Source organism: Thunnus maccoyii, chromosome 21 (genome assembly GCF_910596095.1).
Source record: "Thunnus maccoyii chromosome 21, fThuMac1.1, whole genome shotgun sequence".
NCBI lineage: Eukaryota > Metazoa > Chordata > Actinopteri > Scombriformes > Scombridae > Thunnus > Thunnus maccoyii.
In genome coordinates, this window is record NC_056553.1 from 9,686,183 (window position 1) to 9,698,585 (window position 12,403).

Genomic DNA, 12,403 nt, shown 5'->3' on the forward strand with positions numbered 1-12,403 from the left:
TGATCACAATGTGCCATTGTATTGGACAGAACTCATATATGGGACACTCCTCTCCTTCCTGCCAGTGATGACCAAGCTGGCACAGGTAGAGCAAGGAGCACCTCATGAAGAGACAACCTGAGTGGATTTACTGAAGGCTGTGGATTCTGGATGATGTCTGGGGTTTGGATGTGGGATGAAATCGGAGCTTCTATTCATGGTCTGATACGTTATGTAGATGCAAAGGATGGTTTGCAGTTGTGATGGAACACCTGAGACAGAAGCTGCCAGTTTCTAGGTGCGGATTGGAAGATGTCGCTCACAAAAACTACTGGACACACTGCTTCTTCTCTTCTGGATATTTGGATATTCGGTGCAGGACTTTCTCCTTTGGGGGGAAAAGATGAAGAAAACTACAGGAGTGCAAAAGAAGGAGGCCCGTGTCTGGACCCCTGGTAATGAAGCACTGTATTCCAGCTGCTGCAGTGCCATCCCACTGACTTTCCTTACAGTGACTCATTCATAAACAGCTGCATTGTTTCATAGCTGAAGGTGTGAAGGGGATATAATACTGTTGTCTCAGGTGACCATGATCTCTGCAGCAAGGGACTATATTGCATTGTGTTGTATTGTATGGGCACAGCAGGCCAGCACCAAGATACACTCTGTCAGGACTCAGACACCATTCTATGCAGGGGTCTGTGACCTCCTTGCACCCCCCCGCCTCCCCGCACCTCCTCCTCCTCCACATTTAATCACATGTTTGAGCAGATTCAACTGTAGACTTTAGGCTCGGGGTCCTGAGTGCTAGCCTCCACACTCCCCGTGTAAACAGCGCCCTGCCCGGCCCTACGTCAGGCCAGCTGAGAGGATTACATGCCCCCTGGTGTAGACAGGCTTAATGTAGCCTCATTAGCAGAACACAATAATGCCCCCACCTCAGAGCAGAGATAACACTGCAGGCTCAGCCAGACTTCAAACACAGCTCAAACTAAAAGTTAAGGTGGGACACTATGCACGATGCAGCACAGGAGCAGCTGAAACAGTCTGTCGATTAGTCGATTGACAGAAAATTAATAGCAGCGTTCACAATTAATGAATCATTTGAGTCATTTAGTGAGCAAAAATGCCAAATTTGCTATTTCTGGCTTCTGAAAATGTGATGATTTGATAATTTTCTCTGTTTTATATAATCATCAATTGGATATTTGTGTCTTTTGGATTGTTAGTTGGACCAAAGAAGTACTGTAAAGACACGACAGAACTATTAAACTTTATTTATTGAATACAAAAGTTCAAACAGGCATCTTGACATTTAGTTAATTACAGTACAACTGAGAACACGACTGCCAAAAATACAGATAACGTCAATTAATTGAATGAAGAAGTTAAAAAAAATGACAGAGGTCAAGTCATTTTAATGGCTTTTCACTATTATTATGTCTGAAGGACTTTAGAAAGAAAGCCAACTTTTAATCGTTTTAATCGTAAAAACAATCGACAAATTAATCAGTAGTGAAAATAATTATTAGTTGCAGCCCTGCATCATTTTACAGTGTTGTTTAAATTATTAGTATGTCAATGAATTGTGACAATTGTGCACTACACAGCCAATACCTCTACACTCCCTTTTCCTGTAAGTGTAATCACGCTGCTTTCTAATTGTATTTCATTCGTCTATCATGCAGACTTGCTCAGACTGAGACTGGCTAATGAGACAAAGCTCCACTCATGCTGAAGAACAGCACTATTCTTTGTAAATTAGGAATTGTATTCTGCTGCTGATAAGACTCTTATCTGCAGAATTGAATAAGTCTTTTATTGTCCACACAGTTGAGCTTTGGATGTTGGTGGCTTGCTGCCACAGCGGGCTTCTTGTTCTTTTTATTCCAGTTCTGTTTTTGGTCCCAAATTGTCTTCAAGTTCCCCGACAGTTTATGTGTAAATCTGACCTTGATCCCACACCTCTGCCACACATCGACTCCTCAGCAGACAGGGGAGAAGGAGGCCCGCATTTAGCTGTAATTAGCCCTAATTATTAACTGGAACTAGACTGAGACCTGTGAGACACCATGATATCTGTGTCTGTCCTAAACGGCTCATTCAAGGCGGCAGATAACCAAAACAATCTGCCCTGCGTGGTCAACTCCAGCAACAACGCTTGAATGTTTAATTAAATAGTGTGAACTGGTTAGACTCAGACATTAGATTATTTGGAGCAGAAACTGAGGTAAATTGCTTGATTTAAACAGACTGACAAATCTTTTTAGCCAAAGTGAATGAGTGTTTTCTTAATTGTAATTGATAGAGAAAATACTTGATTCAATTTCTTTTAAACTTTCTGCAACCGTCAGAGTGACTGTATGAGTGTTGAGATGTGCTTGTCTATAAACTGTTAGCTCACTGGTGCTCTTTTGCTCGTCTGAGACCTGATACAAATTCAAAAGGATCTGCTGCTTTGAAGATAAGCGCTGTAGTTCTGCCATAAACAATGATTGTGCTATTTCTTTCCTGTGGCGTGATTTATTTAAAGTATTATGCTGTAAGGATTTGGGCTGGTTTTCCTGGCAGGGCCAGCTGTGTATGTATCCACTACTTGTGTGGTTTATTGGATACTTGAGATCCAGGAAAACGCTCACAGAACCGCAAGCAAACTCATCAAAGTGAAACCTTTGCCTCACGTAGTAACAAATTATGAAACTCACAAAAAAACTGTCAGAAATTTGTTCTATTTTTGAAAGCGCAAGCTGACTAAATAAAAGCTATTCACAGTTTGACGCATCATTTCTTCTTGCCACATTTTTTTTTCTACCACTGCATAATTGAGACCTGCCTTACAGTCACTTACATGGCAAAGAGGACTTTGTATAGAAACACAATGCTCGTGGTCTTATGCACACACACACAAACATATGCTTCCTTTGATAAAGTGTTTTTATACCAGCAGAAATTCTATGGCAGCGTCCCTTAAGACAATATCTGTGTAAAATACCAAGTTATTTATAGTGACTGTGCCATTTTGACTTCGAAAAATAAACATGAGCGTAATGGAGAGTTCAAATACGAGGGAACCTTCATCTGAAGTGAGCCAGAAACTTTGGAGACTTTATTTTGGAGCGCTTTTTGAATCACCAGCCACTGTTGATAGTTATATCTCCAAAATCATAGCTGAGATTCTACATTATAACGGCATGTTCAGATATGATACGGCTTTCATTTCATTTTCAAACCAGAAACTGAACTAAAACACAAGCAATAATGTTTTAATTCAAAGTGAGAGAAGTCTTTAAGCGATACACACATTTAGAAAAGTGTAAATTATGCTAATTCTGTTACTTATCAAAACATCAATATTTCTTCATGGCATTTTTATGTCTGTAAAACGTACCCGGGCAATGTTGTATATATGTGTTTGCCTCTTATTGTATTCCAAGAGGGGGGGAGTGGGATCTTTTGAACGTCCAGACCAGGATACAGCTGCCTATGACTAATTTCAAACTCCCCTTCTAGGGCCTAGGCAACCCATTTCACAAGTAACACACATCACCAGGCATCTGTTTCCTGTTTTCATTCTTTGAGTTATCTTATTTTCCTTATTTCCCCCTCACCTGTTACAGTTCACGTTCCTTCCATCATGCTACACGGGCCAGTTGTGCCTGGACACGAGGCCGTCGGACGTTAGCCACTCAAAACCAAAGAAATACTCATGAATGTGGAAAAAAACCACTTCATAAAAATACTGTATAACAGTGAAAATTATGACTACATCAATATATCTGAAAATGTAGTTTTTTTCAAGAAGTTTAATGACAACACTTCATTCTTTAACACAGAAAGATGTTTTTACACATTTTTATATAAAATGAAAATATGTTCAAGACGTTTTCACTGGTTTTTTTAACATGCAAAACTCAGCATTTCTCTGATTTTTGCCATGAGATAATGTACATTTTTTTTAAGAATTGTAATATTTAAGAAGTTTCTCATCAGTGGGTTTCAGAATCTTCTTCTCTGGCATATTAACGACCCAGCCTGGAGCAAGTCCAAAGAAGATCTGCCGAACATCCTTCCTCATGCAGAGCATGCGATACAGTTCATCTTTTGAAATGTCTGGCAAAATATATCCATACTTCTGCGCCAGGGCTAACCGGGCCTGCTGGACTTTCTCCGGGTCTGCCAAATAACCCCGGTTTTCAGCATCTGTGTAATACGGGACCATGTCCTCCCCTGGTAGCATTCGCTTTGGAATAGGCTGCCCACGCATAAAGAACGGGACGGGCTTGATGAGGATCCCTGCAAAGAGGAGAATTTGTTATTTATTGTTTAAAATACACAAGATGATGAGGTGGATGATGAAGCGCATGAAACCAGACATTCATTTATTACCAAGACTTAGAGGGTCGTAGAAACTGGTAGTGATGATCCCTCCATTCCTCTCAATAGCAGCTATGGCTCCTTCAGAAGCTCTCTGAACCTCGATGTTGATTTTTGCAGCAAAAATGTCACTACCCTGGACCAGAACAAACAGATGAAAGGTGAACTTGTGGCAGAGCCGAATGAGAAAACAAAGGTCAACAACAACATTTTGATCTGTGTCTGTCAGAGTGACAACATTGTTATGTGGTGCCATCTACTGGCACAAAACCAAAAGCATGTAAAACCTACACTTACAGCCTCTTTCACACCTTGTACTGAAACAAGTTTCTATTGTGAATTGTAATCAGATGATGAAATAGCCTGTTTTTCTACACAGCATTAAAACAAAACTCCAGTGTCCACCCTGAAATGAAGTTTCCTCACAATATCCATTTTTATTGTTAGCATTATATCTTCTCCTAGTAAAGTAAAAGCTATTTAAATTATATCTTTAGAGTAATAATCCAAACAGGCAGCTATACTGGTCTTTTTCAGTTTGTAAAAACCATGACATGTCGCATTTTCTTCTAATATTTTCTTTAGTTTAGCTACATTTTGAGATAACATTTGATGAATCCCAGTCCAGGATGTTTTCTGAGCTGATCGAATGTGGAAATCCATCCTTCAAATGTCTTTTAAAATTAAAAGTGGCACAGGAAGGACACTAAGCCTCCAGTAAATGCATGTAATGTGGTCTAATTTGACAACAAAGACAGAAGGCAGAAGCCGGAGTTGTTATGATTCAGTCAGTTTGAGTAGGATCACAGTCAACAGCAACATTTACCTCATCGACCAGCTGGACTCCGTAGTCCCTCTTCAGAGGCTGGATTGTCACTCCTCTGGCATTGACAAGCTGCGTCAGGTCGATGGGCTGAGTCGGATCCAGTCGTCCCAGATCAATCAGGTACTGCAGTCGTTTCAGAGACAGAGGCTGGTACTGAGGACGGCGACTGAGGAAGAGCAGACAAACATGTTGGAGTCAAAGTCATCGACAGGGAGTCAGTGGACAGACAGAGTAAGATCAGGAGGGCCATTCACATGAGAAGATGAGGTTGAAATGGTGTAAACTGTTAAAATTATTTGTGCCAGACTGTGGCAACACACACATCTGACAAAACACCAATAACTGTATATGTGAACTGCTAAAAACCACAGCATTACTGTGATTTACGTACGGCTCATTTATTATCTCAAAGTGATAAAGAAAATGAGTATGGAGGTGAATGGTCATTGGTTTTTTTGCTACCAAGGACTGCAGTACCATCATGTGTAGGACCTGATAGTATAGGTGGATTACTAGCAGATACATTATGTCAAATACACAGAGATGAGGCTGACATTCATTGAAATAAAGTGGTGGTACTTAACTCTTTTCACCACTCCAGAGCCATGAAATGCAAATTTAAATCCCCCTCTGGGCAAATATGTGTGTTTCTTCTTTTTCCTTCAGTTGGATATTTGAGCTTCACTGTGCAGAATGATGTATGTGCAGAGTTTGACACTAGAGGACTGTTTTCACGTTCATCTGCTGAAAGTGGAAGGTTTCTCTGTGATCACTGAATATCAGAGTTTAAAAGGTGCAATATGTAAGAATTATATAAGAATTTCAGTTTAAAACATTCAAAAATGAACTAAAATTATCAAGAGAATGTGAAGAAATAATAAATGAGACTGTTCCCGACTTTCTCGGTCGCATCTCAGAAGTTTAACTGCTGGACACAACATGTCTCCTATTTCACTGCATAGTCCGTTCTCAGTGTTTGTGCACTGGAGGCTTCAAGTTTCCACATCACACTTGTGTAAGTTGAATATTAGACTTCTAGTGTCAAACTCTGCACGTACATCATTCTGCACAGAGAAGCTCAAACATTCAACTGTAGGAACAAAAAGAGAAACATATTTTTGAGTGGAGGGGGACTTTAAGAAAATGGTTACTCTCTCCGGTTGTGATTGCTTGTGTGCACACGACAGATATGTGCCTGCTTGACTGATGACTGCCTTTACTTACAGTAGGGAATTGTAGAAAACAGGATATTTTCTGAACGCATTTCAAAGACAACATGAAATCTATGATCTATTTAATGACGCTGAAGTTAGCTTCCAATTTGGGGTTTAGGGAAAAGTTAAGGGAAACAGTAATTATGATATTTAGTGGCTGATTCTGTTTTTTCACCACTTACACACTAAGTGTGAGACATCATAGCATAAAGTCTTAATGCTGTTTACACCCATTTTCAGATTTGAGAAACCTTTATTTTGCTTATGAAAACAGAAAAAAGGGGCAACTTCACTGCTTTTTTCCCCATCCAGACCACATTAGACCAGGTCCAGACCAAAACCCACTATACTTAGACTTGTAAAATCTGGACTTGATTAACAAGGAGACTCCATAGACTCATTAAAACACAGTTTCTGATTTGTGAAATCTTTATTCTATTTGTGAAAACTGATAAAAGGGCGATTTCACAGCTTTTTCCCCATCCAGGCCACATTAGACCAGATCAAAACCCACTATATTTAGACTTGTCAAATCTTAATAATAGATTTGACAAGTCTAAATATAGTGGTTTTTGATCTGGAACTGGTCTTATGTATTCTGGATGGGGGGAAAAAACTATGAAATCATCTTTCTTCCCCCTGTTTTCATATGCAAAATAAAGGTTTCACAAATCTGAAAGTGGGTTTAAAACAGTGTTAAGGCTTTTTGATAATATGTCTGACACCTCTTCACAAGTAAAGGCAGCGTGAACAGTGACCAGCTTTTTACCTGTGTCCTTCATTGTAGCCATATTTTGGGATGGCCAGATAAAACGGTGTCTGACCGCCCTCAAACCCCAGCCGAGGCCGGGTGCCTCTCTGCCGCTCTCCTTTGTGTCCTCGGCCGCTCCGGTTGCCACCATGCTGCCCTCTGCCCCGGTGTTTGTCCTAAACAGAGACATTAAAGGAATTTCAACCTGGACGCAGGCTTAGCATTCGTCTCCATTGGGTAACATTGGAAAGACAGGCTAACTAGCTATGCTAAGCTAGAATCGAGACGTTTATTCAAAAACTTACGTGCTTTCTGGCTCCTGGTTCAGGTCGTAAGTTTGCTAAAGATATCCGCGGCAGAGTCTGCAAAACATCCAACGCTTTACCACCAGGTTTTTTAGGGAAAGACATGTTGTTTCTGGCTGCTCACATGTCAAACACAACCATCCAAGGGCACACGCGGGTCACGTGACAGAGGTTACCGGAAGTGCTTCTTGTGTCGATCACGGTCGCTCAGCAGCGTTTATAATAATAATAATAATAAATTAACTATGTACCGCTCTTTTCATTCGTAGTGAATCTCGAAGTGCCACAGCATTACAAACCTACAAAACACAGAGTAAAGAGAAAAAAGTAAGAGTTAAGATGAAAAAGTCTTCCTGAATAGAAAGGTTTTTAGGCCTTTTCGTTAAAAAAAGAGAATCTAATAATGTACACCACATAAAACGTTGTGATATGAAATATTTTAGCTCGAATTGTTATTTATTTGCCCGAAGGATATTAAATATTAGTCTCCTAAAGGTAGAAAAGCGAATATAACGACTTATTTAAAGTTCAATCGGAAAATAGAACAAATAAGAAAAAAAATTAAGGCGTTGAAGATCTGTGTCAAAAGTCAGGACATGTTTAATACATATGAATTATGTTTAATTTGTTATTTGATAGTTGTATATTATATTGTCCTTGCTTCAGCGGTGCTTTGCTGTCATTGTTGAGGATTTAGCCGTTAGCGCTGATTGACAGTTCAGTGATCCAATCGCTGCTTTGTTTTTGTAAAGGACCTCTACTGACAGCCAATCATGTAGCGGCGGAGGCGGGACTTCTGAGCGTGTCGTTGGTGCGCGTGAACTGATAGCGCTTAGTGTGTATTATTTTCCACAAAATTCAACTTCCGAAAGAGAAATCCGCGGCTGCAAGCGTTACTACGAGGCGGTGATTGCTTGACCTACATCCTCGGTCGACATTTGTCCTTCAACTGTTTCGCATTTGATAGCCGGAGTCAGACAAAGACCGAAAACAGATTGACAGTTGTGGGCTAACAGGAGCTAACTTCTCCCTGCATACCAGCTGCCTCAGCGCTGTATGTGCGGCAATAACATGTCAGCGCCTTTACCTGCCATTGTGCCTGCTGCCAGGAAAGCCACTGCGGCGGTGAGTTAGCCAGATAACACTAGTTTAACTCGGACCTAAAACAGCTGCTGGTTCCAGTGATAACAACTACCAAACGCTGACACGTATCAGCCTGCACCTGCCTCTGCAATGATGTGTTTTTGTTGTTTACAGGTGATATTCCTGCATGGCCTTGGCGATACTGGGTACGTGAAGACAGCTTTATTTCTCCGCTGGTGCTTATAGTTATTAGACAATAGTGGAAAGTAACTGTACTCAAGTACAGTTTTGAGGAACTTTACCCGAGTGTTCTTTATCCTACTTTATACTTCCACATTTCAGAGGGAAGTATTGTACTTCCTACTCCACTACATTTATTTGACAGCTTTAGTCACTTTTCAGATGAAGAGTTTACACAATGGATAATACAAGCTTTTAAAATACAACACATTGTCAAAGACTAAACCAGTGGTTTCCAACCTTTTTGGCTTTTGACATCTTACAAAAAGCAGTGTGTAGTTGGGGTCACATTTCAGATGTCTATGAGTTGTTAACAGCTCCACCAAATAGTGATTTTTCCCTCTAAACTTCTCACAAGGTTGCATTTAAATAATCAATCCAATATGTCACCAAAAATCAAAGATTAGAGAAAAAGTCCAAAGACTGAAAACGGATTTGTGTATTAGAAATTTGTTTTTTCTTCTTTCCTCTCCCATTAATCATCTCACAACCCCTCAGATTTATCTGGTGACCCTTTGGAGGGTACTGACCCCTAGATTGGGAACCACTAGACTAAACTAGCTAACTGTATATAAAGTAGTTGAAACTAGCTCCACCTCCAGCAGCTACAACATTAACATGCTGCTCTAACACTGATGCTTCAGTATTAATAATCTAATGATGTCATATATAATAATATATCAGTCAGAGGGACCAAACCACTACTTTTACTGCAATACTTAAACTACATCAAGCTGCTAATACTTATGTACTTTTACCTAAGTAGGATTTTTCACGCAGGACTTTTACTTATAATGGAGTATTTTTACATTATTCCATTGGTTCAATTGAGGCAAATTGACTTTATTTAAACTGGTATAATTTTGTCCAATATGACATGACAGACATGGCTGGGCAGAGGCGTTTGCAGGCATCAGGATACCACATGTGAAGTACATCTGTCCACATGCGTAAGTATTCTCACCAACTTTAACTTTGCAGAGGGTGTCTGCAAGTCTTGGAAAAAGTCTTATAAACTATGAAGATACCTAATTTCAAGACCTTTATATAGTTTGTAATGTTTTTTTCCACTAAACTTGGTATTTAAGAGTGTTAAAATCTTGCTGGAGCTTGTTGTCACCGTGTTTGTCTCGTGTAGTTATGCTGCATTGTGATTTTACTTTTCTTCAATGTTTGCAGTCCCACCATGCCTGTTTCCTTAAACATGAGAATGTCCATGCCTTCGTGGTAAGTGTCAAAGTCTGTGAGTATGCTTGAATCGACCATGTGGGATTGTCACATTCACACTGAGTCCCACATTTGTTCTCTCATCTCTAGGTTTGACATCTACGGGTTGAGCCCAGACGCAGATGAAGATGAGATGGGTATTAAAAGAGCATCGGAGAACAGTACGTCTCAAAGAGTTATTAAAACTTTGTAATTATGTTAGGAATTTGCAGCTGTTTTGTTCCAGTTGCATAAATATCTTGTTTACTTGTAAATCAGACATGACTGTGAGTGTTTGATTTCTCCACAGTTAAAGCCTTGATAGACCAAGAAGTGAAGAATGGAATACCTTCCCACAGAATTATCCTGGGTGGATTTTCACAGGTTGGTGTGGCATGTACGCAGATGATGCGTTACATAACACTGTTTTTACTGTGATTCACCGCTCTTGTACATAATGTATTTAAATAGCCAAATCCAAAAGATACACACACACATGCACACATAAGCACTTATGAAAATATATATATGCATAAAATATATATGCATACATTTAGGAAGCAGGACTTGCTGAGGTAATTAAATGCAGAACACAGATTAACTATAGCATTCATTATTGAAACTGATACTTAAGTCATTTTAAAGGGATTACAGCGTTTTATACTGATGAATAATGAGGAGTGAGAGTATTCGTGAGCATAATATTATATTAACTTCTATTACAAAACTATTTAGGTCATATCGTCTATAAATAGTCAGCACCCAAATCAGCAAGAAATGTGTTTTAGGCAGTTGAAGGAAGGACAAAGCCTCTCATTCAGGAGCCAAAAATGAGTTAATTCAGTTCACACCCCATTTAAATTGTTTAAATTAAAGCACATGAATCAAACACAATTTAATAAGTGGAATTACAAAGGGAGGCAGCGATGGCATTTAAGATTCAATACACTGTAGATCATAAGATCAATACTAATATGAGCACTTGAGATATTTATGATTGAACAAATCAGTTGGCAGTACTGCTTAGTGAATTTCCAGCTCCTTTGTTTACACACACAGTGCACTGTATTTCAGTACAATAAAGCTGTATATAAGCATCAGATAAATTATGCAAAAGGTTAAATCACAAATTAGTGAAGGACCATTTCAGTCAACAAACAAAAACATGTTTTTTTTTTCATGCTATATGGATCTGATATTACCTTTGATCTTTGCTGCTATGCTGCTGATTCTTTCCATGGTTGTTGTCTCTGTTAATAATAGCTATAGTTCATGTGACAAGGATTATTTTTATAAGCGTTAGTTTGTTCTTTCCAGGGTGGAGCGTTGTCGCTCTACACGGCTCTGACAACCCAGCAGAAGCTTGCTGGAGTGGTCGCTCTAAGCTGCTGGCTTCCTCTCCGCAACTCCTTCCCGCAGGTAAAAAAAAAAGGATATGAGGGAGACCAATCTGCACCCGCACTGTTCAGATTTTTAGTGTCTTAAATGCAAATACCTGAGTTGTTCTGACTTGCATATCATTTGAAACTTCATGATGTTCCTGGACGACCAAACCCACATTATTTAACTGCTGAGAAACACTATACTACATTTCTTAAATGTCATTACGTTCTGAAGTATTTTAATTGAATTATGGTTTAGGAATATCTCACAGCTAAGTCATAATCGTTCATAATCTAATAATAAGTATAATCCTAATCTCTTCTATTCTCAGGCGTCTGCCATGAGTGCTAACAAGGACACTCATGTCCTACAGTGCCACGGGGATGCCGACCCCCTGGTGCCCTTTATATTTGGCAGCCAGACAGCAGAGAAGATGAAAAGTCTCATCAGTCCTGCCAACATCACCTTCAAGTCGTATCGGGGTCTACCTCACAGCGCTTGTCCAGAGGTCAGCGTGGAAAAAGTTATGTTTTAACTGGATCTCCGGTTGTTCTGTTTTTTTCAAAATATATTTTTGCTTTATGTTGTATCTCTGCAGGAAATGGTGGACGTCAAACGTTTCATAGAGAAGCAGCTTCCTCCCATCAGTGATGAATGAACTCGGGAACGGCCGCACACCCGCACAACACCATCTGAGTCCTGTGGGCTTGACCCCCAATGAGACACTGTGGACTCGAGGAACCACTGACTTACTTGACAATAAAACCACGCTGCTACTCATAGAGCCAGACAGGACTGGGGCTACTACATGTCAGCCCTTAAGAGGCATGACTGAAACAATGCTGCATCCTGACCTGGAGCCACTCACGACCCTCAGTGTTACAGTAGAGTAACATTAGTTGCTTGATTGTAAAGCTGTTTGCCATTGAGAGAAGCCATTTCCTACAGGAAACGTATGTATCGGAATAACTAGGGCTATATTTTATGATTTAATACCTATTATCTCACAATAAATGGCCTGTTGTTAAATGTTTTCTATTAA

At 39.8% G+C, this 12,403-nt stretch overlaps 2 protein-coding genes across 2 annotated transcripts; one reads left to right on the forward strand and one right to left on the reverse strand.

The window, feature by feature from the left end:
* Positions 1–3,762: 3,762 nt before the first annotated feature.
* On the reverse strand, positions 3,763–7,647 carry mrpl15 (mitochondrial ribosomal protein L15). The gene is made up of 5 exons (XM_042399402.1): positions 7,450–7,647; positions 7,163–7,320; positions 5,180–5,345; positions 4,366–4,489; positions 3,763–4,272 (listed from the first exon to the last, which is right to left on the reverse strand). The coding sequence occupies exons 1-5, from the start codon at positions 7,552–7,554 to the stop codon at positions 3,935–3,937; spliced, it is 891 nt and encodes a 296-aa protein (XP_042255336.1). The 5' UTR covers positions 7,555–7,647; the 3' UTR covers positions 3,763–3,934.
* Positions 7,648–8,227: 580 nt separating this feature from the next.
* lypla1 (lysophospholipase 1) lies at positions 8,228–12,390 on the forward strand. The gene is made up of 9 exons (XM_042399403.1): positions 8,228–8,574; positions 8,707–8,738; positions 9,657–9,722; positions 9,952–9,999; positions 10,090–10,160; positions 10,289–10,362; positions 11,296–11,397; positions 11,693–11,869; positions 11,960–12,390. The coding sequence occupies exons 1-9, from the start codon at positions 8,506–8,508 to the stop codon at positions 12,017–12,019; spliced, it is 699 nt and encodes a 232-aa protein (XP_042255337.1). The 5' UTR covers positions 8,228–8,505; the 3' UTR covers positions 12,020–12,390.
* Positions 12,391–12,403: the final 13 nt, after the last annotated feature.

What these genes read in the sequence shown, in the direction of transcription:
- mrpl15 (XM_042399402.1), bottom strand. Translation starts at nt 7,554, where the DNA reads ATGTCTTTCCCTAAAAAACCTGGTGGTAAAGCGTTGGATGTTTTGCAG. An exon ending in GAGTCCAGCTGGTCGATGAG is followed by an intron (nt 4,490 to 5,179) that starts GTAAATGTTGCT and finishes GTTCTGGTCCAG; the next exon opens with GGTAGTGACATTTTTGCTGC. An exon ending in CTACGACCCTCTAAGTCTTG is followed by an intron (nt 4,273 to 4,365) that starts GTAATAAATGAA and finishes TCCTCTTTGCAG; the next exon opens with GGATCCTCATCAAGCCCGTC.
- lypla1 (XM_042399403.1), top strand. Translation starts at nt 8,506, where the DNA reads ATGTGCGGCAATAACATGTCAGCGCCTTTACCTGCCATTGTGCCTGCT. An exon ending in CATGGCCTTGGCGATACTGG is followed by an intron (nt 8,739 to 9,656) that starts GTACGTGAAGAC and finishes ATGACATGACAG; the next exon opens with ACATGGCTGGGCAGAGGCGT. An exon ending in AGAATGTCCATGCCTTCGTG is followed by an intron (nt 10,000 to 10,089) that starts GTAAGTGTCAAA and finishes TCTCATCTCTAG; the next exon opens with GTTTGACATCTACGGGTTGA.